Here is a 26927-nt window from a genome sequence, read left to right as displayed (position 1 = left end):
TGTAGCACATCTGTGAAGCTTGGGACCCACAATCCCACTCCCCATAGAGAAAGGATGCCATTTTAGAAAATGTAGAGTCTACTACAAAACGTTAATGATCAGCTCACACCGATCCTACGTTTTAAGGCTTGGAGACAGCATCAACACTCTAGGTACACGGGATGGTCCAGTGAGAAGGCAGCTTGGAGGTGACCATGGAAACTTAAGAGCCCACACTGGTATTCATCAGCCATGACTTCGCTGAATCTCTCCACATTTCTTCCAGTCTTCCTTTGCGTTTTCAATATACATCTTGTTGTGAAGCGCTGAGCTAATCCATCAGGACAGGTCTCAATAGAGCTCGAACATGGCTGACATCTGGTTGCTGTAGAGACAACCCGTTGTATCTAACACCAAGCCCTTCTTACCCAGCACACTGAGAAGCACCATGGGGACACAGGGTCAATAAACGTCTCTGCTTTGAAAAACTTTACAACCCAAAGCAAAGACGAAGGAAATAATTATGGTAAGAAAGCTATAAAGAAAGATAAGGTCACAGACGTCAGCTGAGTCATGCTGTTCCGGAACATCAGGAAGCCACGATCCGTCCACTTGGTGGTCATTATTCTGTGAGCAGAGACTTGGGGAGTTTAATCGAGTGGCCAGGGGAGTGATGGGGAGCAGGGTTGTGTGACATGGTCCACATGAGAGGAAAACAAACAGCAATGTCTTTTCAAGGCCGAGGGAAGAAATGAGTTGGCCCTGTGGCTTTTCTTGTAGTCAGCAACCAGGAAAGGAAGGGCTGAAGTCAAGTGTTGGTGCAAAAAAAGGGACCGCGGATGGACCAGTCCTTGGGGGCCTAAGACACCTTAGACACACCAGAGTCTCCAGCTAGGATATATGAGTCCCTTGGGTCCAGGTTCCATCACATCAAAGGGCAAAGAAACACAATACTCAATGGACCCAATTTCTTGTCTCCTGTGCCAAAAAAGGAGCATTCTAATGAAATAACTAATTAAGTGCCTATGCCTAATGGTGACGGTTCAGCAATTCCAAGTAGTTAAAGAATTCTATTTAGAACAGCAGTATTTTTAGATTTTAATCATTAATCTTTAATGTTAAGATAGGAAAGAAACAAAAATAGCATTTCTATTGAATATAAATGTGTCAGTAATTTGGGAAGATTTCCTGTGACAAGTTAAAAACATCCCACTAACGTATTATATAATGTTTGTTGAGAAGCGGCACACCTGCCATGGCTTCAAACCCTGGGATGTGACTTGGTAAATGAGCAGAAGAGATACAAAACCATATAGGTGACACTGTCCAGCACAGCGTCAAACACTGTAAGGGTCCCGACTGACAAGTGTCGTGCTTCTGAAACCCACTAAGTCTCTTTTCTTCTCCAGTTTCCATGAGTTACAGCTATCGCCCGTATTCTGAACACAGACCTGTTCATGTTGACATAGGCTGCGCTGTAACTGTGCAGCATCTCGGTTCATTAAATCAAGCACAGGGCGCTCTGCTCACCGTACAGGACAAAGCCAGCTTCTCCTGGGATGAGGCTCATTAGCCCTGCTCACGCACAGTGCCTACTAAAGGGTGGCTGTGCAGACAGGATGCTTACTTATTTTTGGAAGTTCTCAGCAGGGAGGACCGAATAAAAGGTTTCTTCTTAAACTCAGAAACAGCTAGGTAATTTCTTTTCCTGGGCGCCGTGATTCATTGGGCTCAACCAGATTTAAAGGTCTCTCTCACGGCTCATGATTGAGCAACACTGCGTTTGCTGCAGGACGGGGAGGCGAGGGCCAGGGAGGGAGAAGACAGGGAAACTTTAGAATAGATTATGCTTAAATGTTCTGACTCATTTAACACAGCTTCAGAGTAAAATGATATTCATTGCTCTTGATTCTTAAAATGTGTATGAGCCATGCGTGCTGTGCACACCTTTGGTCCTAGCACTGGGGAAGCAGAGGCAGGTGAATCTCTGTGAGTGCAAGATGGTTCTGGTCTACAGAGAGAGTTCCAGGTCAACCAGGGATATGTAGAGAAACCTTGTCTCAAAGCAAAGGAAAACAAAACGTGTGTGTGTGTGTGTGTGTGTGTGTGTGTGTGTGTGTGTGTGAACAGATGCAGATATAGTAACAGGGTGTAAAAGTATTATCAAGCAATCAGACCAAGGCATTACAGAAAGGGAGCCCTTGTCCTGACTCAGGAATCTCAGGAAGTACATGGCATTACAGAAAGGGAGCCCTTGTCCTGACTCAGGTATCTCAGGAAGTACAAGTGGCTAAGAGCCTCATTTAGTCAGGTGGGCAGAAATCGTCTTCGTTAGTTTCTGTCATCTCAAGTAGGTGTTTTTGCTTGGATGGTGGAAGTTAGTCTTTCGAGGCCATCAGGGTTCAGTGGGTGACAGGAGAGACCATTAAGAAAGGGAACCTGGATACTGTCTGAGCTGATGAAATGGCTGACTGTCCCAAATGGTCACCTACAAAGAGGAGCGGGATCAGTGAACACATGCCTTGCTATGTGTTATATAAGCTGGGGTGAGCACAGGAAGTCTTGTTAGTTTTAGCCATCTTATTTTCAGTTTTATAATTCACATACAATATACTATGTAAAAGGATCAAACAGAACAAAAACAATTGTCACTTCAAGGCAAGATCTTGAGCACAATGCCACTTAAAAACATGTGGAAGCTTTCTGAGGTGACCTGCCCTCTGTGGTCAGTGTCGGGGACACTTCCTGCACTCACTGAAGCTGTTGCTGTGACGTGAGTGTGACGTTTGCCAGGGCTCCTTCCCCTGTGGCAAGCACACCTGTAACCACTGTGTCCGTGGGGGCTGAGAGCAGGGGAGTGCCCTGCCAGTGAACGGTGGGTCTTGGGTCTGAGAGGAATAACCTGAGCTACATCTTTATGTAGTTTTGCTGAAGTTTCAGGGTCACCCCTAACCAGCCAAGCAACCTGACCTGCCTAACGGAGTCCAGGCCATGAGCTTAAAAAAGGAAAAAAAAAGATGAAGTGTGCCAGGTGGCACCGTGGAATTTATTTGTCTTCATGATGTACACACATAGTTAATACATAAAACAACACACACTCGAAATGGCCATGGGTAGTGCAGAGAAGGACTGGTCCCCGTTCAATTACACAAATGCTAACTCAGAAACGAGTCTCCTAACTTAAGTCTGCTTCCCCCCCAGGTCCCAAGGACACAGTTTAGTACAAACATTTTTACTGTTTTGTTATTGTCAGATACATGATGCGCATCAATCCAGGAAACAAATGAAATCAACAAAATGTCCTGTGACAAAAGCATATTTTCACAGAATAATCTGATGAGATTACTGTGGACCAATATAGGAAACAATTGTATTGCTTTCTTGGGTTTCATTTCTTTATAAGTATTTCCCACACCTCTGCGTGTGTGTGTGTGTGTGTGTGTGTGTGTGTGTGTGTGTGTGCAAGAATTCACTGATTTCTTTGGTTTTACAGGGTACAATTCTGTATGACACACACACACACACACATACACACACACATATATAGCCTTATTTATACCAATATTAAAGTCAAGAATTAATATTTAAGAAGGGAGAAATAAAATTATTCTTCAATATAAAAATGTCTGGTCCATTTGGACATTATTGCTCTCGCTGCTTTGTTTTTACTGGAGATGAAGGAATGCACCCAGAGCTCCCTGCTTTTGTACAATTTAGTTGTGTGTTTGTATCTGTCATTGTGTCCGGACATCCACCAAAACTATCCTGATCTTGTCTTTAAAAAACAAAAAGTGAAACCGCATAAATAAATAAGTCTACCTAAGGGGTACAATAAATAGGCTTCTCCACAGGAATAGAGGATTGTAACATAAAGCCTTCCAGTACTGTGCGATTAAGCAACAGTTTTGGATTTCCAAAGTCTCCAAATATAGCTTTAAATTTGGTTGGTTTGGTTGCTGTGGAACAGCTGGCAGAAAGAGCACATTTCTATCGTTCTCACCCTTTCACAATGAAGTCAGAGTGGATACAACTGCACAGTTTGCCTGTGGAATTTATCTAGGTGTACCATCATTAGTTTTTGACTTTTGCAAAATTGTAGAACATACATTTTAGGGATTGAAAAGTAGTGCAATCCCTTCCCTTCTGTGGTGGCTTGGTCTCTGGTCATGCTGAGCAGAGGGAGTCGTTAGAAATTCTGCTGTCTCCTCTTCTTTGCATCCATGGCATCCAGGATGGGCTGCCTCTTCGCACTGTATCTTTGATGCAGTTCTTCTATCTCCCGTTCCATCATGGGATCCAGTGCTTTTAGACGCATCTGTAGTTCTTCTAAACTTAGATTTTTTAACTAAATGCAGAAAAAAGAAATTAATACTGTAAAATAATCTAAAATATATTAGAAGTCTAATGAGTTTTAAAATAGATATTTCAGAAAATTCATTACACCACTTTAGAAGCATGGTCAACAATTAAAGCATGCATTATTTCCCTGAAGAAGCCACAAGCTACACCTTGCAGAAACGTCAAGTAATCCACAGCAGAGTGACCAATGCCTGCACTGTTATAGAGGACTGAATGATAAAAAGGAAGATGAAGAAACCATTTGAAAAGACCCAGAGACCAATGTGCCATTGTCAACAGCAGCTGTTGGGGTGATGGGGCTGGGGAAAGCCAACACCGACAGGACAAGAATAGGGGCAGACCAGAAACAGGCTTAGTCAACAGTTTTACCCTTTATTTTACCAAATGCCGAAAATGTCACCTCTTAAACAGAGTTACATTATCTAGAATATTTTTACCCCGAGTGGTGTTTTGATAAAATAGTATTGTGATTCAAACAAACAAACAAACAAACAAACAAACAAACAAAAAGCTGGTTCAAACTGCACTATGTAAGTTCTGCTCTGGGTGTGGCCAACTTGAGAATGAACCGGCCATGAGATTTTACCAGGTACACTACAGTCTGGCCATGTTGGCTTTAGGGGACAGCAGCACAGTCCTTACTGCTTTTCATTGTGACCTCAGGAAAGATCACCTGTTCTGCTATATAAAAGGACCTACAGCACCTGGTGCCTAACTGTATTTGTCTGTTTGTTGAAACAGGAAGCTATGGGTCATCTCCTGAAAAGCACAGTCAGACATCGTCAGGACTACAGGCTGCCCTGTTCCACACTCACACAGTCGCACGTCGTCAGGACTACAGGCTGCCCTGTACCACACACTCATTCACACAGTCATAAACCCCAAGCTGGCCCTGTCAGTGTGTAAGGGCACTTGCTCCAAGTCTGAGGTATAAGTTCAATTCCTTGAATGAACATGGTGGGAGGAGAAAACCACATCTTTTGTATCTCTTTGACTCCCACATAGGTGCTGAGCAAGCATATGGTTTCCAACTCCCAAATAATGTAAAACTCCTAAAACCATGCCCTTCCTGACTACACTAGGAGTAGGGTTAGGTTTTAACAAAGAAGAGAGACCCCTGTTAAACACGATTCCAGATTGCTATGAAGTCCAAGGCATGCGGGGAGCAGACTCCCACGGAGTCAGGCCACACTGTCCTGACAGAGAAAGCATCTCAGCAGTCTGAGCCCCATGAAAGAGAAGGCTCTGCCTGCCTCAAGTGAGGCTGTATGGTGGGGAGCAGGGGGTGAGGACAGGCAGCTGCGGGTGCCTGAAAACCAGGCAAAGCCAGCCTGAACTTCGGGAAGCCGATATCCTGGAGCAGACACATTATACGAGCACAAAGACTTAGTTTGAAAATGACGAAAGCTGAAGCTCGGTTTTTCTTGTTTTAAAGAAGCGAACTCCTAGTTGTTTATGAGTCAAAGCTAGAAAACACTCTCTGCTTAGTCACCGAAACAGGAGGCTGGGGTAGCATTTCCCACCGATCCTCCAGTTTACTCACCATACCTGGCCCCAAGTGACTCCTGCTTCCCCAAATCAAACTTACTCTCAGCTAAAAAAAGGTTCTGAGGATACCGCGAATGAGTCACAGGAGACAGCTCCAAAAATACGCCGGGAGGAACACTGCTGTGGGAGGGTGCTCAGCTGAAGCCGAGCAGCTGCCCTGGGGTGGGCACCATCGGCCATGGGAAACCAGCCCCGCTGGGCTGCGCTGGATAGCACAAAACAACCTCCCTGGCTTTATTGCTTTTTATTTTATTTTTTTAAAGGAAGAGTCTTTCTGTCAGTCCCAACTCTACCTTGTATATGTTAGGCTAGCCTCAAGTTCAAGGTTCTCCTGCCTCAGGCTCCTAAATACCCAGCGGACCCAGCTTTTAACTCTGCTATAATGCACACTTGCATACCATTCGTAGTAGCACAGTTTCCCCATTAATTACACATTTCTTCCGTGCTTGGTTCTGTTCAAATCACGGTGGGGGTAAGACATATGTACAAGGAAGCTAAAAACTCTCTGAACTATACAAACATGTAACACTGCTGTGTGAGCCCAGCATGGACGGGGACCCACATCTCTGAAGACAGATGTTCCCAGGAACATAAGAACAGACAGGAGGACCAATGGAACCGGACAGAAGACCCAAATATCAATCCACACATCTTTGAATGCCTGATCTTTGATAAAGAGGCAAAAAATATCAAACGGAAAAAAGAAAGCATATTTTACAAGTGGTGCTGGCATAACTGGATATCAACACGTAGAAAAATGAAAATAGATCCATATCTATCACCATGCAGAAAACTCAAGTCCAAATGGATCAAAGACCTCAACATAGAGCCAGCCACACTGAACCTTATAGAAGAAAAAGTGGGAAGTACACTTGAACACACTGGCACAGGGAACCACTTCCTAAATATAACCCCAGCAGTACAGACACCGAGAGAAACAATTAATAAATGGGACATCCTGAAACTGAAAAGCTTCTGTAAAGCCAAGGACATGGTCAACAAGACAAAATAACAGCCTACAGAATGGGAAAAGATATCTTCACTAACCCCACATCAGACAGAAGTCTGATCTCCAAAATATACAAAGAACTCAAGAAATTGGACACCAAAAGATCACATAATCCAATAATAAAATGGAGTACAGACCTAAACAAAGATCTCTCAACACAGGAATCTAAAATGGCTGAAAGACACTTAAGGAAATGTTCAACATCCTTAGTCATCAGAGAAATGCAAATCAAAACAACTCTGAGATTCCATCTTCCAACTATAAGAACAGCCAAGATCAAAAACACTAACGACAACTTATGCTGGAGAGGTTGTGGGGAAAAGGGAACACTTTTGCAGTGCTGGTGGGAATGCAAGCTAGTACAGTCCCTTTGGATATCAGTATGGCGATTTCTCATAAAATTAGGAAATAACCTTCCTCAAGACCCAATAATACCATTTTTGGGTATATATCCAAAGGATGCTCAATTGTGCCACAAGGACATGTGCTCAACCATGTTCACAGCAGCTTTGTTTGTCATAGCCAGAACCTGGAAACAACCTAAACGTCCCTGGATCGAAGAATGGATTAGAAAAATGTGGTACATTTACACAATGGAGTACTATACAACAGAAAAAAATAACGACATCTTGAATTTTGCAGGAAAATGGATGGAGCTAGAAAACATTATTTTGAGTGAGGTAACCCAGATACAGAAAGACAATTATCACATGTACTCACTCATAGGTGGTTTTTAAATATAAAACAAAGAAAGCCAGCCTACAAACCACAATCCCAGAGAACCTAGACAACAATGAGGACACTAAGAGAGACTTAACATAGATATAATCTACATGGGAAGTAGAAAGTAGAAAAAGACAAGATTTCCTGAGTAATTTGGGAGCATGGGGACCTCGGGGGGAAGGATGAAGGGGAAGGGGAGAGACAGGGAGGGGAGTAGAGAAAAATGTAGAGCTCAATAAATATCAATAAAAAGAATTAAAAAACCATGTGACATTGTTCTGTAAACCAGAATGGACGTGGATTCACATCTCTGAAGACAGAGGTACCCAGAACATATATGGAGTCAATTCTACCTCAGTGATTCACGTCTCTGAAGACAGAGGTACCCAGAACGTCTATGGAGTCCATTCTACTTCAGTGTTCTCTTTAAACAAAGACTTATTTTTATTATTTTAAATTATGTGTCTGTATGTGACTATGTGCACTGAGTTCCTATGCCCTTGGAGGTCAGGGACATCAGAGAACCCTCGAGCTAGTTCCTGGCAGTTGTGAGAACCTCACAGAGGCCATGGGAACTGAACTCAAGCCTTCCGCAAGAGCGGCAAGCGTGCCTAACCGCCCAGTCAGCTCCCCAGCCACACGCCAGCGTTCTTCTAGTTCAGTACATGCAAATCATTCTCATCTCTGAAGTTCTACACCACACAATTTAAACAACAGAATTTGGTATTTGATTCCAGAAAGTGTTTTCTAATTAAGTTATGACTGAGTTTCACAATCGTACTCCAGATAGTCTAATCCTTTTTCCATTATAAGACCGTACACTTTCAGAACCTCCTGGCTCACTGCTGAAAACCACGATGTGCAAGTGAGTAGTAGTAAGAACACAGGGCTCGGAGGGATTGGTCACCTCAGGCTAGTCATGGAAAGCAAGCAGCTACCCCAACTTTAAAATCTCTGACATTAAGACTTTCCTGTGGATGTCTTGTCCTTCTTTACTGGGGCAAATTGCCAGCAGTTAGTAAATGCTAAATTATGACAAGGGTTTGAATTCAAGGAAAGAAGAAAAAGTCTCTTTTAACAGATTTTATGCTTCCAATGTATACAATTTATGAATGTGTACGAATTATGAGCAGGCCTGTGGTAGCACTGCCAAGGAACTAGTGGTCCACTGTAACGTAAATCAACAAGCACCTAAACAGTCTTTGTTCCAGTGATGCAAGTTGTCTCACTTGGAACAGGGCGTTTTATAGACGCACGGCTTCTGGAATGGAGGTATAGGGTCTCAAAGAACCTTCCCTCGATGACAAGTTCTCATTATCAACACATGAAAAATATCTATATCACTAATCTGTGCTACATAATAGCCTTCTCCTTCAGAAATCTTCGTCCGAAAGCAACCTCTCACTTCTTTTCCTGCTACCACAGGGTATATTTATGCCTACATCAGGCCCACGGATCTACTGAGAGCGAGAGACTGTATTAAATAACTTACAACGCACTACCCTAGAGCAGGATGACGAAAGCCTGACATAAGAAGACGGGGCGTGGGTGGGGTAAGGTGCATCCTGTTCATTTTGACTGTTTGTTTTAGGTCTGAGCTTTGGACTGGAGCCTTGTACGGCTGGGGTTATTGAGAACAACTTCTGCATAATGAACAGCTAGCTATGTCCTCAGGTTAGACTGTGGGGAACTTCAGAGACTCCTTTATTAAAACAGTTATTCAGACTTCCTGTACACCGAGCACTACGGACAAAGACATGAATAAAAGGCTGTTCACAAGCTTGCAACTTAGCTGGCAAGGAGGGACCACACAGAGCTCACTGGCGCGCGAGAAAGCTGGAAACGGTAGCAGGGCTGTGCACACAATGCGCACATGTGCCTCATCTTTGGAGGGGCTGAGCAGGCTGCGCAGAGTTAAGAAGAGAAACAAAAGACGAGATGAGAGAGGAGGGGGAGGCAAAAATGGATGGCTATGGTGGAGAAATTTCTTAAATAGCAAATCGATTATCATGGAGGGAAAGCTAGAAGACCCACCCACCATCAGCATTTAGTGGTCCACTGAGAATCTGGGGATGGAAGAGCAGAGCGGGAGAGGATGGGGAGAGAGGTACTGAGAACGGGCAGGTGCTTCGTTGACTGGCTGGGAGCACAGGTAATCAGCTGCGTTTGGTATCAGCAATAAAGGCAGGGAAGTGACTTTAGCCTCAGTGAGTTAGAGGTGGAAAGAAGGCATCGAGGTGGAATCACCAGAGAGAAATTGTTCTTTCAGGGCTTGGGACACAGACTTCAGGAATCAGCAGCATTTAAGACAGAACTGAAGCCTACGATGGAGGGAGTTATATGGGAAAAAGGATTCTCTCCTGATCACATGATCTGTAAACGGTCTTGACACTAAAGAGTACCCACACCTTGGTGCAGCCAGAGGCTTTGTCAGTCAGCTTTCTGTCACTGTGACAAAACCCACGACAGACAACTTAAGGGAGGTGCACGGGTTTTGAGCCTGTGGTTCCTGGTCACTGGGCTCACGGGTTTAGAGCCTGTGATTCCCAGCAGGTGGGTCCTGTGTTTCTGGACTTGTGGTTATGCAGAACAGAATGGTGGGGGCATTGTGAAGGAAAGCTGCTCACCTCACTGTAGACCGAGCACAAAGTGACACAGGAGATCACACAAGAGAGACCCTTCAAAACACACCTGCTGTGACCTCCTTCCTCCAACAAATCCTGCCTCCTAACAGCCCATTACCTATAACTTAATCAATCAGGGGTGTACTCGACTATTGCCAAGTTGCTGCGCAGAGGGCCTGCCAAAGGAGTAGCTCAGCTGCGGAGGGGTTTTGGAAAAAAACAAAACCAAACTGCTTAGTAGGTGAAATCAAGCCAGGTGGGCAGGGGTGGAGTTTCTGGGCCCGGGGACTTGGGATCCAGGTTGGGCACCAGATGTGGTCTATTACAATGAAGTAGTCCCACACTGGCTCAGAATGGAGGATAGTAAAGGTTCTTTATTTAGGGTAGACTCACAGATCAGCACTCTGCTGGATGAGGGGGAACAGGAACCAAATCCACAAATCCAGCAGCCAAGGGGCTTGCCCACGCCCCTACCTCTTCATAGTACTCAAGACCATGCCCAAAGTGGGCCAGCATCTCAAAGACCATTGGCTGAAGAAGTTCCCAGAACATGGGGCAAGATATAAAAATAACAACAAAGTGAGACTAATTTCTGAAATCAGGTAAATTAAATTGCATGTACCTGGGAGAAACAAATTTTGGTATTTTGGTATTTGCTTCTGTGTTGCTGCAACTTGTGATCCTCCCATTCTACCATGTCGGTAACTGGCACTCAGCTACCGTACTGCTAAGTCTGTGGGAGAAAATCCCAAACTTACCTCTTTACTTCTCCCTCCCTCCCCCAAGCATGCCTCTCTCTGAAGCAAGCTCACGTATAGGACTTTTCTCCTGCCTGGCCTTGAAGGAAACAAAAAGTCCACAAACCAGTTATAACCATTTAATTTTGGTAAGGGGATTATCCAGCACAGTATCAAGGTATGTATTTCTGACCTGTTAGATCTCAAATATTTAAAATAACATTTTGTGCTTCTCATTAAAAAACTGAAAGATTTTCTTGGGTGGTTTTACAATGGGGACAAACAAGTAGGCAGAAGAGTGGAAAGAGGCTCACGGCTTCCATTAAAGGGTAAATACTTTCATCCCACAAGTGTGTAAGGATCTGAAACGAAATTTCATGGGATATTGGGTTATGTTTCCACGTAGGCCTACAGGGAAGTTAGTGCCATGACATCATGGCTACTAAGAAATTACCAGGGTCTCTAAGCCAGCCAAGCTGAACCATCTAGGGAAAGTCTACAGAGACGGAGAATCCGTGTAGACATTTGAAATGAGTAAAGAGAACCACTGGGTGAGACAGAACTGCCCTTTTCCTAGGCTTCAGGTTAGCTTGCTAGTTTGTTTCTGTTTTAAATAAGACTTTCAGGAAAAGCCCATGACTTTTGACAACAATAGGGCACATAGGTATCTGCTCATTAAATAAAAATGTCAGTACTTCGTAAATCAGCAGTACAAACAACTCCGTGATGTAAAAGTGGAGATGAAAAATAAGGTTAAGAAAAAATGGGGGGGGGGGATACAAAAAGAGAAAAAGGAACATAAACTTAAGTCACCCTACTGATAATTCTGCAGTCTAAACTGTCAGCAATTAGGGTTATTCCTGGGTATGAGAAAACCTGAACATTGTTATAACTGCTGACAGGAAGTGCCGGCAGATCTTTAAGTTACACACTTATTTTACTCTGCAAACTAAAATATCACATCTAAATAGCAAGACTGAATTACTTTCTAAAATAATTTTAACCATCTTAGAAAAATCCTTGGATTTTTTTATATTATGTTTATCAAACATATTTTTAATTACTGGAGATATTCTTATAAGTCTTAAAAAACAAGCAACAGATACAAAGAATATAAAGATTTTAAAAACGTTTATTCACTTACTTATTTTGCATATGCTTGAGTGTGTGGAGGTCAGAGGACAATGTGCGGGAATTGGTTCCCTCTTTCTAACATTCTGGTCCTGGGCCTGAACTCAGGCTGTCAGGTTTGGTGTCGGGTGGCACGGGTCTTTACCACTGAGCCACCTTGCTAGCTCAATTACAAGGTTTTCAAGTGTATAAATGTGGTAACATTTCAAGCTTAATGGGTTTAAGAGTTGTTGGCATAATCAATATGTCAGAATAAACGAGACACCACTACAATGAAGCAAACAGTCTTGCATGTAAATAAATGTTAACACGTTTAGTCAATAGTCCATCAAGAAAATACTGTACAAGGTTTATTGTGTTTACTGGGAAAACAAACTCTTCCTAGCAACTGTTTAAACAAATCTCACAGATGCTGCAGACATTATTAGTGGCCTGTGATTAAAAAAACATGGGCTGCTAATACTGTACCCTGACTCATCTATTTTCCCATCTGCTAGCAATTCTACCGATATGAACTACCAACAGAATGCCTGACAACAATAATTTCCTATGGTAATTTCAATGCAGGATTGCCTATAGCATTTTGTAAGATTTATCCACTCATGCCTCAGACAGTTCCAAGTTGTTTATGGCTTGGAGCAACATGCACCTTTCCCCCTTACGATTCCATCTGAGATGCGGCTCTTACTTCACTACTGAGAATGGCAATTACTGAGGAAAATGAAACAAACAGGGCTGCAGGGCCCACAAAGCAAGGGCCCTGCCACTCTGTGCTGGGGAGCATCTTGACCAGCACAGAGCAGGCCCGAAGGGAGGCTTATTGGGATATCTTCATCAGTGACACTCCAGACGTCATTGTATTCTCCACCCACCTCCAGTACCCAGCCCTCCTCCTTCCTCCTGTCTTCCCAAGCACTAATTAGCAAAGGGACATTTACCAGAGGCTAGCCCAGCCATGAGTGTCTAGTGTTAGGACTGGTACCTAGGACACTGACTTTCTTTTGTAGGTCTTTTTTTGAAAGCACAGAAAGCGGCATGTTCTTACACACATGTCTGGCTGCTACAGGAAGCAGCTTTCTTTGACAAGTTGGGGACCCCTGCCAATGGACACTAGTGACAATCCTACAGCAACAAAAGTTCTCTTCAGTATGGTGTCATGTATGTGTGTGACATCAAGAAGGTAAACTGTGCAAGGCTGGCAGCTGACCTACTGAGCCCTCTGCCCAGCCCTGAGGAGGACTGTGAAGGAAACAGAAAGACTGTCTTGGGGAAAATGGGACATTTTGAGCACACTTCATGAATTTCATGGGCAGTGGCACACTCTATTAAATACTCGTTACATTTGTCTGATAAGATACTCATGTTTATAACAAAGACCGTTGCTTTAGACGCATGGCTTCTGCCAAGAATGCTATGAAATGCTAACAATGCCATCACTTAACACTCGTGGGCAAGCAGACGTGGAAGGAGGCACAGTGGGCCTGGCTCACACTCAGTCACCAAGGGGGACTAATAGAATTTCCTGCTGTAGTGACATCACAATACCTATGACTGTGTAAGTATTTCCATAGCATAAATATGTAAAAATTCACTTAGAAAAATCACTTTCTAATTAAAAACACACAGCCATAACACACAAATCAGGAAGCTGAGATAGTAATGGATAATTTCTTTTGATAATGTTTTAATCATGAAGCAGCACCTAGAAATAACTAGGATCCCAATACACTAGTTATAAAGCATTAAAATCTACGGTTCTTTTAAAACACGAATTATGTGATTGAAAACACAGATGGCAGCAGCACAGTGGATAACGGGATCAGCACTGTTCCTTGTCACACAAGCCTAGAAAATAAAATTTCCCAGTAAGGAACTATGTTAGCATTTTCCATCTTACGGCATAGTTTGTGGCTACAACAGTACTTAGTTTCCAAGCTATTAACAGACAATGTGGATTCAATTAAAACTCCAAGGAGATACCCAGGCATGGACAGGAGTGCACGAACCCATGCCTAGTGAGTCTAAGGAGTCTTGGGTGACAGTGCCCCCCTAGCTGCTTCTCTAGCGTTTGTCTCGGCACACGCAAGTTCAGACTCCTGTTGTCCACGTACAAACTGGGTGCTGTAATCCCAGCACTGGATGGGGGGGGGGCAAGGAACATACAGATGAGCTGATCCCTCGAGCTGATTGGCCAGCCAGTCTAGCCAAATTGGTGAGTTCCAGGTTTAGGGAGAGACCATTAAAGAATTAAGAGTAACTGAGGACAACGTCCAACATGGATCTCTGGCCTCCAGAATTATACACACATGTGCATGTGCAACTTACACACGTATGAACTTGTACATTATACCACACACACATAAAGAGATGTTCATAAATGCTATCAATTTGAGGTCAAAAAATGAGACCAAGGGAACATGAAGTAGCTATTATTGTCTTAGATGTGGTTTTATGAGAGAGGAAAACAGTGTTTGTGCCCTAAATCATCTCAGATAAGTGATACGCATACATTATGCAAAGGGCAAGAAGTGACATGCCAGTGTCATGACAAACGACCATTAGAATAAGCATCTACAGCAGGTTTCACGCGTAGACCACTGCAGTAAATGAACAGGCTGCAAAGACTTTACTGGTTGTCAATGAAAAAGTGTGAGAAGAGCAAAACTTCAACATTCTGATCTTAAAAGACCAGTTCACTGAGTAAAGCACAAAGCATTAAGGAATTGGCCTCTAGCACTACTTTGTAAAATAAGTTCCTTCCCAAATGTCCCCAGGGGCTGGCAGTACCAGGGCAGTGCCAAGCTGCTGCACTCCCTGAGGGAGCCAGGCTCTGGCCTACCTCTTCTAGAGCCAGACACCTGCTCTCCGAGAGGCTTCACTACTAACCTGACAGCAGAGGCACAGCCTAGCCTCGCTAGGGCTTCACAAAGAGTAGCTAATCTCCCTTTGCATCTACACACGGGGATGCCAGGAGGCTGTGGTTGAGTGGAAACTTGGGGATCAGAATGTGAGCTCTGGTTTGAATAATACACATTAATATGAAGTAGTTTTACTAGCAAATCTCTACATTTTATTTTACAGGATGAAATTTCAGCCCGCTCTTTAAAAAGTCCATTCTAATAAGGATTAAAGGGGAGAATGCATCTTTAATTACTAAGCAAATGAAAGCCATACTGCTGGTTTACCTCTGGTGAAAAAAATAATAAAATAGCTATGCAACTGTTAAATTCAACGTATTCTTGAGGAACTTTCCATATATTGTTGCAAGTGGCTGATATATTCTGTTGCTCAAAGAATAGCTTATGCAATGGATAATTATTCTGGAACTATTTTGTATTCTCAGACAATATCATGTTATTCCCATTCCCAAGACATGAGCAGACCTAGCAGTGGGTACCTGACACCCGGTAGTAGCAGCAGCAGCATCCTTAGCAAGAATATTGCGAAGAACATGCTCCTGGCCATCCTCGCTCAGAAGAGGCACAAAACCAAAACATCAATTAAATTTGCACAGAAATGATTGTTAGACGGAATCATGTTCCCCAAGCTGGTTCTCCCACACTGCCCTTTGCAGAGTTTTATCCTCTTCTATTAGGGACATCCACATGACAACTCTTTCAGCTACTGCTCTTCTAGGTAGAGACCTGCATCCCACCAGCCCGCCGCCACCAATCACAACAGCCCAGCTGAGGGAGCAAGCATGGCCCTGGCTGTTGCTTCTTCCCACAGATGTTCTGTCTCACTACAAGGCTGTCATGCCCACACTACGATGCTCAGAAAAGAAAGGATTCTTAAACATAGGAATCTATGGATTTTGTTAACTGCCTTCTAAATTTCCAGTCACCCAAAACTCTTTCTCACTGGTGTCAGTGTCCAGAATGGTCAGTGGATTTCTCTTACCCTGGCAAATTTTGGCTCTGAGCATGCCTCCTAGAGAGGTAGTGAGTGGGCTTCTTACCCACTTTAGAGAGGGGCTAAGTGGTGAACAGCTGGTAACTATCATGTGAAAGGTCATAAGACCCATTAAGAAAGTAACCATTAGTTGGGCAGTGGTGGCGCACACCTTTAATCCCAGCACTCGGGAGGCAGAGGCAGGCAGATCTCTGTGAGTTCGAGGCCAGCCTGGGCTACAGAGTAGAGTTCCAGGACAGGCTCCAAATGAGCACAGAGAAACCCTGTCTTGAAACATCAAAAGAAGAAAGAAAGAATGTAACCATTAGGAACCAGCAGAAAGGGATAAAAGCGAACACTCCAACATCAGCTGAATGGCAGTGGCTTCTGAGTAAGCAGCCCTAAGCGGGGCAGGGGTGAAGAGCAGCAGGAAGCTCAGGAGGTACAGACGTTTACAAAAGATAGGACACTTCTGGCTTATCACTGGCCTTGAGAAGTCAGGAAGATGGGCCACTTCCAGATCAATAGTTTGTGGGGGTAAAGAACACAGAGCCAGGAGCTCCATGAACGCTAACAGTGTCCTTTACTCAAGTCCCCTCTCACAAGGACGCCATGAGAGCACTAGGTCTTTGGCTACTCAGCACCCTCTGGTGGCCATATTTGGTGCTGCGCATTTTTTACTTTCAGAGAAGGCCTGCTTTCTTTTCCTTCCCTTCCCTTCTTTCTCTTTTTAAAATTTCATTTAGTATTATGTGTTTTAAAAATATTTTCTAGACAAGGAATGAATCACCAACAGCATCGATGGACTGTAAGGCAAGAAACTATGGATGGGTCAATTTGGCAATTGGAGAACAATACGCTATTTTAATACTCTAAAGAGAAAACATGCCACTGAGTGTGCTAAACACTGCACTAGGAAGCCATGTGAGTGAAAATACCTGGTCAGAATCCAGCTACTTAATTCTTTTCAAGATAACTCTACAAAAATTCTTTCATATGGACCAACATTATTATGACTGTGACATATAACACAAGGGCTACACGTATCATCTGCCTCCTTCTGGCAGACACTGTCTGTTATCGCATGTCAGAGGCGGGAAGAGAAGGCTCACTAGTAAAGAGCACTGGCTGCTCTTCCAGAGGTCCTGAGCTCAATTCCCAGCAACCACATGGTGGCTCACAGCCATTTGTAATGAGATCTGGTGCCTTCTTCTGGCGCGCAGGCATAACACTGTATACATAATAAATAAATCTTTAAAAACCCAAACAAAACGGATCTACCTGTGTCTTTATTCACATAAAACCCACAGCAAAGACAGAAGTTTAATCGGCCATAAATGTCTGAGGTCTCATGTTTCTCAAACCATAATGTCTTTGTACTATTTTAGAACTCGACCAGCATGTTCCTATGTACCCTATCAGATGATCATTTACAGATGATATTAATGAAGAGTAGAATGATTAAGTAACTTCCAGAGTAATAACTCAATATCCGCAAATGTTCAATTAGCTTGGCCTACAATCTTTCTGAAGTGGGGACAGGGTCTCACTACATAGTCCAATCTGACCTTGAACTCGCAGCAATCCTCCTGTCTCAACCTTTAACTGCTGGAATTACAGGCATGAGTCACCCATGCCTAGTTAGGACTATGGTTTTAATGCTCTGTTCTATAAAGAATGACTCTTAAAAAATAAACCCAAAGAATTTGACTTATGCTAGAAAATTCAGTTTCACTTTATTTTTGCTTTAACTACAATAAATAATTTTAAATTAGTCACTATTGCTGAACTAGCAAAAACACACATAAGGAGGCAATAAAATCAGAAAGTGAAAACTCAGAGTAGGAACAAGTATGTATTATAGAATCCACATTGAGCTGGCAAAACGGTCTACACATTATAAGATTAAATCAATGACCACATAAAGCACTTAACATTTTTATAATTCTTTAATTTTGTAAAGTGCCTTCAAAAGTTTATTATTCTTTTATAATTCCTAGGAGACCATAGGGTGACACAGGCTTTTGCACGACAGAACAAGAACATTCCAAAGACAATGAAAATAAGCCATTGCTTGGCACAAAGGAAGACAGCTCATGACTCTAATCATAACACAAGGCTCCAATTCCTTCTAAGTACGCAGTGATGTCAGGTATGAAGCGTGAGCTCCATCCATGTGCTACACTAGTTCCAGCTGGGGCCTCCAGCCTCCCTGGTTACCGACAATTGCCTTGCAGTGGTGTCCTTCGGAGACCTAATGACCTCTCTTCTGTGTACCGTCTAGATCTAGTTTACCTCTTACATCAACAAGAAGCACCTTTTAATATCTCCCATTTTAAATAAGCACAGCGAGAAAACTGGGACTGGAGAGAGGTCTGGGAATCCGAGAGTGCTGGCTGAACTTTCAGAGGACTTGGGCTCAACTCTCATCACCCATGTGATGGCTCACAGGTGTCGGTAAATCCCGTTCCAGGGGAATCTCACATGCCCTCTTCTGGGTTTCATGGGCACTGGACATAGTGGTGTGCAGACAGATACACATACAAGCAAAAACACTTGTACACTTAATAAAACTGTGAGACCAGACAAGGAGAATTCTGGGAAGAGGAAGGGCAGAGTCAGAGAGCTAGCCAAGGCAGAGGAGCAAGATGAGAATGCTGTACTGAGAGAAGGTGCCAAGCCACGGGGCTAAACATAGATAAGAATTACGGTCAATTTAAGTGTTAGGGTTAGCTAGTAATAAGCCTGAGCTATTAGTTAAACATTTATAAGTAATATGAGCCTCTACGTAACTTGGGAAGTGGCTACCGGGTATTTGGGAACAGGTGGGCAGAAGAGAAACATCCATCTATGCATTTCACCTCCTTCCTACTGGTCCCTGTCCCTTCACATTCTATACCCTTCTGTGTTTCTATCTTACTCGACCTGAAAGTTGAAATACTTATACTATGTCTGTGCCATCTTTCTTAAAAACTCTGAACTCCCAGAATCCTTGCTTGGCCTTTGGCCAACCCTCAGTCTTACTTACTGGCTGCTGTTTCTCAACTCCTTACTGGTGGAACCAATTAAAGTGCCCTGAGCCTTTTACTAGATACTCATTTCCCAGGCATGCTTAACGTGCTATTTCTCTGACAGCTCCCTTCTATATCAGTACCACACCATGTCTTCTGAGTGCTGGGGCTTGGAGATTCTATTCAGACATCTCAGGCTGCAACATTCAGCAAGCCCCAGACCTTCTGGCTCCTTGTCTTTGAACCTTTCCTATTTTCTAAGTGTCCCTTTACCATCATTTAAAAAAAAAAGGATTTTTTTTATTATTTAAAACTTTGAGTGTGTTTGTGTGCATGTGCATGTGTGTAAGTATGTAGTACAGATGGTCACCAGGCCAGAGGAATATGATCCCCATGGAACTAGAACTCTCTTTAAACCATTAAGGCTTTCCTCAGGCTCTTTGTGCCGAGAACCTACCATATTTAAACCTGCAGTGCTTGTCCATGTTACCCACTGGTGGACCCCCAGTGTATGTGCCTCTGTATCTCATCTGCCACCTCCCTGTTCAGACACTCTTAGCTCAAGCAGGCTATTTTCATAGCTTGCTAGCTAGCCATGTTTCCTCCTGTTTCCTTCCAATTCATTTTCTAAAGAGTGGCTAGCTAGAATTATTATTAAAAAAACCATACCGAGCCATACCATGCCCCTAAAGATCCTTAAATAGCTCTTGACTGCATGTAGCACCCGAACATGGCCTGCACGAAGCCCCCCGCTCAGCTCTGCAGCTACGCTCACGCTGCTCTCACCTGTCCTGTGCTTTCTTCTCTTCCTATTCCCCAAGCTGCAGTTAAAGAAGGGCTGCATGCCTTTCCTCCATGAAGATGCACTCGCCCTTCCTGCCGTGGCTCCACGTTGTTACATTGCTCCTTTGCAGGTCTAGTTAGTTTGAGGAGTCATCCAGTCTCCTGGTCAAGCAGTCTCTGAATATAGCGAGTTTGCACCTAACACACGGCTGTGTTATGACATGTGCTGTCATGCTGTAAGCCACGAGAACTATCTGCTGTGCCAGAACTCGACGATGGGAGATTCCCACGCACAAGGCTGGGCCTCGTTCTTCACATTTTAGCATTTGGTACTTAACATCTTTTTGTCAAATAATTCAAAATCCAGGAAAAAGCATACCTCGTTTGAATTGTGCAACCCCCTACAACAGTTCATTTAATCTATAATCAATTCTCATTTTAACTTTCTTTATACTGGAACTAGAGATACAGCTTTAAGTACACCAGGTTAAGCGCTGTGTCACAACCACGCTTTTGACTTTCTACACTTTGAAACAGGGTCTCACTAAATTGTTCAGGTTGGCTTTCAACTCACCTTATAATTCTGACAGAACTTAATTTGTAATCCTCCTGTTTCAGTGCTAGAATATCAGGCCTGCACCTCAAGGCCTGGCTTCTGACTCTGTTTATTTATGAGAAAAATACTTGTTTATTTAAGAGTCCACACTTTATTATTTTGTTAACGTTTAGATATAATTTTTTAAAAAAATGTGTATGGATTTGTGCTTTTATGTGCAGGTATCCCCAAGGCCAGAAGAGGGCATCAGACTCCCAGAGCTGGAGTCACGGTAGTTGTGGGCTGTATAATAAGAGTGCCCAAAACCAAACTAGGGTCTTCTGCAATAGCAGTAGGTTCTATTGACCACTGAGCCGTCTCTCCAGCCACCATTTGATTTATTTATTTTTTTAAAGAGCTGACCATCAAAGGAAAAACAGAAGTCACTATTCCAGTAATAGTGGAGGCTAACTGGGCATAGCAACACCATTCAACTGTGACATCACTAATCCCTTAATTTATTAGTTATATTACCTTAAAAACATGTTTTTTTTTTTAGAACTACCATCATTTTATTCTAAAAAAGCAGAAAAATATTAATTCACTTAATACTATGCATGTGCATGTGTGCATAACACTATATCTAATATGACATCAATGTATATATCATACTAGAAGATTCTCTGTGTCTATCTACAAAGTATGGCCATATATACTTGCTTTTATTGAGCTCTACATTTTTCTCTGCTCCCCTCCCTCTACCCTCCCCTCTTCAATCCTCCCCCAAGGTCCCCATGCTCCCATTTTACTCAGGAGATCTTGTCTTTTTCTACTTCCCATGTAGATTAGATCTATGTATGTTGCTGTTAGGGTTCTCATTGTTGCCTAGGTTCTCTGGGATTGTGGTTTGTAGGCTGTTTTTCTTTGCTTTATGTTTAAAAACTACCTATGAGTGAGTACATGTGATAATTGTCTTTCTGTGTCTTGGTTACCTCACTGAAAATAATGTTTTCTAGCTCCAAACATGATTTTTTAATCAGTTTATTAGCACTGATAACATTACCAAGCATTTAAAGATATTAAAAAAGCTATCTCATATTAATCACTAAAGATCTTACTTCAGAGTTTTCTAAAATCTAGGTGTACTTACAGAAATACTTGATGTATTTGTCAGCACAATTCTAAAACACTATCAGGAACCACTATTCATATGGTTGATATCTTCATGCTGGGTAGAAACCAGAAGCTTTGCAGGCTCTCAGGTTCATATGCCTGGAAGGTTTCAGGAGCATCAAGAACAGAAGACAGAACAAAGCATCCAAAAGAAAATGGGCAGACGCAACAGTGGCAGCGGAGGTGCCCTATCTCATCCTCAACCCACTGCACCCCAGTTCTTAAGCACAATGGAGGAGACTCAGAGGCCAAAGACAACAGATGCCCCCCAGACAGCCATGAAGACTACTGTTATAGAGCTTTGTTAGGGACAGAGTCTCGCATGGGCTAGGATGGCAACTGTAGCCTCCCTGCATCTACTTCCTATGGGCTGAGATTACAGTCATGCACTACCATGCCCTGTTTTATGGTGATCATGTTTCAGGGGACAGTGTTTTCCTATGTATCTTAGACACTTTTCTATTTCTGTGAAGAGACACTATGATCATGGTAACACTTATAAAAGAAGGCATTTAACTGACGCTTGCTTACAGTTTCAGATGTTTGATTCATTATTTTCATGGTGGGGAGCGTGGCAGTGTGCAGGCAGACACGGGAGTGGAGAGTTCTACAGCTGGATAAGCAGGCAGCAGAGAGACAAAGGCACTGGGCTTAGCTTGGGCTTTAGAAACCTCAAAGCCCACCCTCCAGTGACCCACTTCCTCCAACAAGGCCACTCCTTCTAATCCTTTCAAACAGTGCCGCTCCCTGGTTACCCAGTGTTCAAAGACCTTGTGAGCCTGAGGGGGGGGGTCTATTCCTATTCAAACCACCACACCATAGGGCGCCCCAGGCTGGCCTTGAACTCACTGGAGTTCAGTGCTGTCTCCTGTACCGGGTTTACAGGAGTGCACCACTGCATCCTGCTATAAATGGGAGTCCATGATAAGACTCAGCACAACAATCAAGGTCTGAGCTGAGACACTGGGAATATGAAGCCTTAAAATCTTTATTTTTATGTGTAGGTCTACATATATGTCTTTGTGCCATGTGTGTGTAGTGTTTATGGAGGCCAGAAGAGGTGTTAGGTCCCCTGAGTCTGGAGTTATAGACAGTTGGGAGCAGACACGTGGGTGCTAGGAATTAGACCCTGGTCCTCTAGAAAAGCTACCAGTGTTCTTAACCATTGAGCTGGCTCTTCTGCCCCAAATCTGAGATTTTTAGAAGTGAAAACAGAAAAATTCTTAAGAATGTCATGTAAAGCAACATCTGACATCAATACTATGATAAAACATAACGTCAAGTTGAAAGTGAAGTAAAAACTGTTACTATGTGGTCTGAAAGGGTAAGACTCTCCCAAGCAGCAGATCTGAAGACAGCTAACTTGCTCTGCCTGACCCTGCTTCAACAAACTTGAGACAATAATGCTAGTTATTTCCTTCTCTGGAATTTCATGGTCCTTCTCTGCTGACTGCCAAGTGGTACCACACAAATGGCTCCAATTTAACTGTTATTTCATCAGGTGAGTTTAACATGAGTAAATACAGTAAACAGAGTTGTTCTAGTTCACTTCAAAGTGAATCATTTAGTTCTATAAAGATTATATACTTTAAATATTCTTCAGGATAAAGGGAGATACACTGGGAAGAAAAACACTAGGACTTGACTTCTAATAAAAAAATATACTGGAGTATTAATTAAACGTCTTTATTTAAGCCATTAGGGGGGAAAGCTTAATGTTTTACACATATTCAACACAAAAACGTCCTCTGTTCATCCAGGTAATGGGTTAAAGCAGACTGTGGAGGGAAGGTGAGAGCCGTGCAGTGATTTTCTCGCAGGAATGAGACCTGGAGAACCTCAGTCTAGCACAGAGGCTCGAGTGCCCTGCAGACCCTAATATTAGCAGACCTGGGTCTGAGTGTAAACCAAGCGGCAGGGCAGGTGATGAAAGGTCCGTGGTAATGAGTGAGTGCGATCAGAATGTGAAGGGCCGTGAGGTCACTGCAGCAGAGTTACACTCCATACTCAGCAGCTTTAAAGGGCTATGGGCTAATGCTCTGGTTGTGTGGCCCTCTTATAACTGGGATTCTCATTCTAACAGAAAAGGGGGAAATCGATTCCAGGTGGAAGCAATGCTGCCTGACCCCCACCCCACGCTGAGAACTGACAATCACGTTACTAGCACACAGAGGCAAATACACGAGCAGATTTTAGTGTTGCAATAAAACAAACGTACCACAAAACTGTGGCATTTTTAATGACATGAATAATAGATACCAGACAAGTGATAATTACTTATAATTGATTTCATCTAAAAAATAACCATAGGCAAAATTATTTTTACAGTCAACCCAAAATGTTTTCATATTCTCATTGATAAATTAAATTATCCTCAATGATTTTCTCTACAACTATGCATGATTTAATACTTCCATGCCAGAAACTTTAGAGCATGCCGCTCCCATATTAACCATTGTGGCACACTGCTTTGAGCCCAGGGCCCTTGAGCCAACAGTCAGTACAAGATCACTCTGGCCTTCCCTCTTAGAAGGGAAGACCAGCTTCCTGAGTGAAAGAAAGCTCCCTTCCTCCTCAGCATGGCATTCCCCATTCCTCTCTCTGCGCAAGTCTGTTTGTGCTGTTTTCATACATTACTATGCCTTTCCCAATTCCATGGGTATTCAACCCCATTTGCACTTTTGGGTCTTCTCTCTGTGAAGGCTCCATGTCATGCAGAACCTGTGTTAAATGAACAGCAGGCTCTCCCCTTTATCTATGGCAATGCAATTCTTAGCTGAAAAGTCCCGATGGGCCACAGTTTTGTTCCTTCTGCAAAACAAACAAATCCTTTAACAGATCCTAACCCCACTCTCTAGAAGTCCAAGTGATCTTTCCAGGGCTGCAGGGAGAACACGTTTTTAGAGACCTTTTTTTTTTTCCCCATCAGCCTCATTCCAGGTTCCTTGCTATTGGCAGTTCTTTCAACCACTCCCTATCTCTCCTACCCCTGTAGCTAAAAAACCCCGGATAGATTTGGGGAACCGTGGTATAATGTTGCAATGGCTAGCTTAACACAACCACCACCCCAGAGTGGCCCTAATAAAACCAAGGAATGGGGGTGGGGTGGCAGACGGATGGATGGACATACAGACTTAAAGAAAAGGGTTCAGAAGTCTGCTTCACGGTTTTGGAATCAGTCGAGGCGACATTTGGAACTGGGTGATCCTTTGCTGTGGGTGGTGATGCTATGCACTTTGCAGGATGGAGCCTGGCTTCTACTCACGAGATGTAAGTAGCAGCCCTCACGTTGAGACAACAAAAATGTGTTGAGACATTTTACCACATGGCCTTGGGAGGACAAAATTACTCCTAGTCTAAGAGCAGATGGTGTTCTTTATGGTCTTGGGTATAAAGAGAAGGAAAAAAAAATTAAAGTGAGCATAAGGCCTGAATATGGCCATGTGAGGCAGGAGCTGGGGCTCTTGGTTACAGTCTCCATTATCAGTCAATGAAGTTTCAGAGTGAACACGGGCACAAGAGCAAGGGAGTCAGAGATGAGAGAGGAACCAGAGCAGAGCCACTTGCTGAGGAGGAGGAGTCTCTGGGACACAGACCCAAGGCTCTACCTTTAATCCTTGTGGGAAGCCCTGCATGAGAGGAGGGCAGAAATGCTTCTTACTGAAGTACAGGTGCTTCTCAGGGCTATGGTGGGCTCTTGGGAAGCTGACTGGAGCTGGGCTGGGGTGGGGTCAGAGAAGGGCTATGGTGGGCTCTTGGGAAGCTGACTGGAGCTGGGGCTGGGGTGGGGCCAGAGGAGGACTGAAGTTTAAGGACAGGTTCCAGCCAAGGGCAAAGAACCTGAATCCATGCCAGGGTGGCCATGCAGCCTTCGACTACCTTATGCAATCCAGATGTCTGTCTGTCTGTCTCTGTGTGTATGTGTGCACGGGTGTGCGTGTGTGTGCGTGTAACACTTACTACTCCCTGGTGGCTCCAGGGACTCCTGAGATGATTCAGGACTGAAGAGGGCATTTCCCCTGGCCCAGCCACTCACAAGGCTGTGTGTGGAGGAACATGGATGAGAAACTCAGAAACACTGGAAATACAGCTCACTTCAGACCGCAGGAACCAATGGGCTGGTCCTAAGTGAGGTCCCCTGGGTCCCTCACCTGTGCGCACACGCTGCAGGGCCAAAGGTCAGCCTCAAGTGTTGTTCTCAGGCACCATCGGTTTGTCTTCAGGACAAGATCTTCCACTGGCTTGGAAGTGACCAAGGTAAGGGTGGCTGGCCACCAAGCGCACGTTACCACGCTTTTCTACATGTGTACTGGGGTTAAACTCAGGTCCTCATGCCTGTACCGTGAGCCATTTGCTGACTGAACCTCTCCCCAACCCTCCTCTTCTCTTTAAAATATCCTTCCCTTTCAGGCCACGTACATGCCCACCACATCTGTGTGCCCAGAGCCTTCTATCATCTACTCTTACACACTATAGTATGTAATACATGCAATATAGTACATATGTAGTACATACATGTAGTATATAATACATATAATTACATGTATTTATTTACCAGCATCTGCCCTCTTCTTGTTCTGTGATTTCCCTTTTTCCTTCCATTCCTAATGAGGTGAGCAGGGGCACTTGTTACCATATTTATCGAAATGATTTTATCTCTACTGATAAAAGAATGTGTAGCACCAACAGTGATAAGAACAATGCCACCATGAAGAGATAAACTTCATTCTTACCCCAGCCATACGAGGTCATTTTCTTCTATGTGACAGCGCAGGGCTGAACAAGATGCACAAGGGATAAAGGGGCTGTCTGCAGCTCAGCTTCTGCTAGTTCAGAGAACACTGTTAGATGCAATCTTGAACTGTGGGCTAAACTGAAGGCCAAGGACCAACAGAAACACGCCCCCTCTACGGGAAGCATTCAGTTTCTAGGAGGAAATCCAAAGTTATTTGGCATAGGAAGAATCAGGAGATGTGATCTACTCTTGCAGAAGACAGTCCAGAGTCTAGCCTTGATGTGACCCAGATATAAGACTGGGAATCAGTCAAAAATCTCTATTAGACAGAACCACAACACTGAATTCAAACTGCATCATCAGGTCATAGATGGCAGCACGTCTCTGTAACAGCCCTGACCAGCATGGTTCTGACATGTATAAACACTGGAATGAGAACATTGAGGCCAGCCTGGTCTACAAGAGCAAGTTCTGGGACAGGAGCCAAAGCTACAGAGAAACCCTATCTCGAAAATCCACACATACAAAAACTTTAATCTTAAGATACAAAGTATCTTATGGAAGTTATAAAGAGCGCTGGACAAACTTCTGGTATGAATACATGTGGCATTTTTTCAGCGGCATAATTGAGTTTTGATACTTATGTTTCTCCTGTGCTTTTCGTTTAGTAACTTTCCATCCTGAGAGGA

At 43.5% G+C, this 26927-nt stretch overlaps 1 protein-coding gene across 3 annotated transcripts in view; it reads right to left on the bottom strand.

Moving 5' to 3' along the window:
• Window positions 1–2080: 2080 nt before the first annotated feature.
• The window catches only part of Stk3 (serine/threonine kinase 3), a 208914-nt gene continuing 184067 nt past the window's right edge, over window positions 2081–26927 (bottom strand). For all 3 annotated transcript variants that reach the window (XM_026789790.1, XM_013354119.2, XM_026789789.1), the window contains one exon: window positions 2081–4324. In XM_026789790.1, coding sequence (XP_026645591.1) covers window positions 4166–4324 — 159 coding nt within the window. In that variant the 3' untranslated portion in view covers window positions 2081–4165. The remainder of the gene's footprint in view (window positions 4325–26927) is intronic.

The sequence above is a fragment of the Microtus ochrogaster genome, unplaced genomic scaffold (genome assembly GCF_000317375.1).
Source record: "Microtus ochrogaster isolate Prairie Vole_2 unplaced genomic scaffold, MicOch1.0 UNK29, whole genome shotgun sequence".
NCBI lineage: Eukaryota > Metazoa > Chordata > Mammalia > Rodentia > Cricetidae > Microtus > Microtus ochrogaster.
Note: the sequence above shows the minus strand (reverse complement) of the source record. Positions and strands in the feature narration are given on the sequence as shown.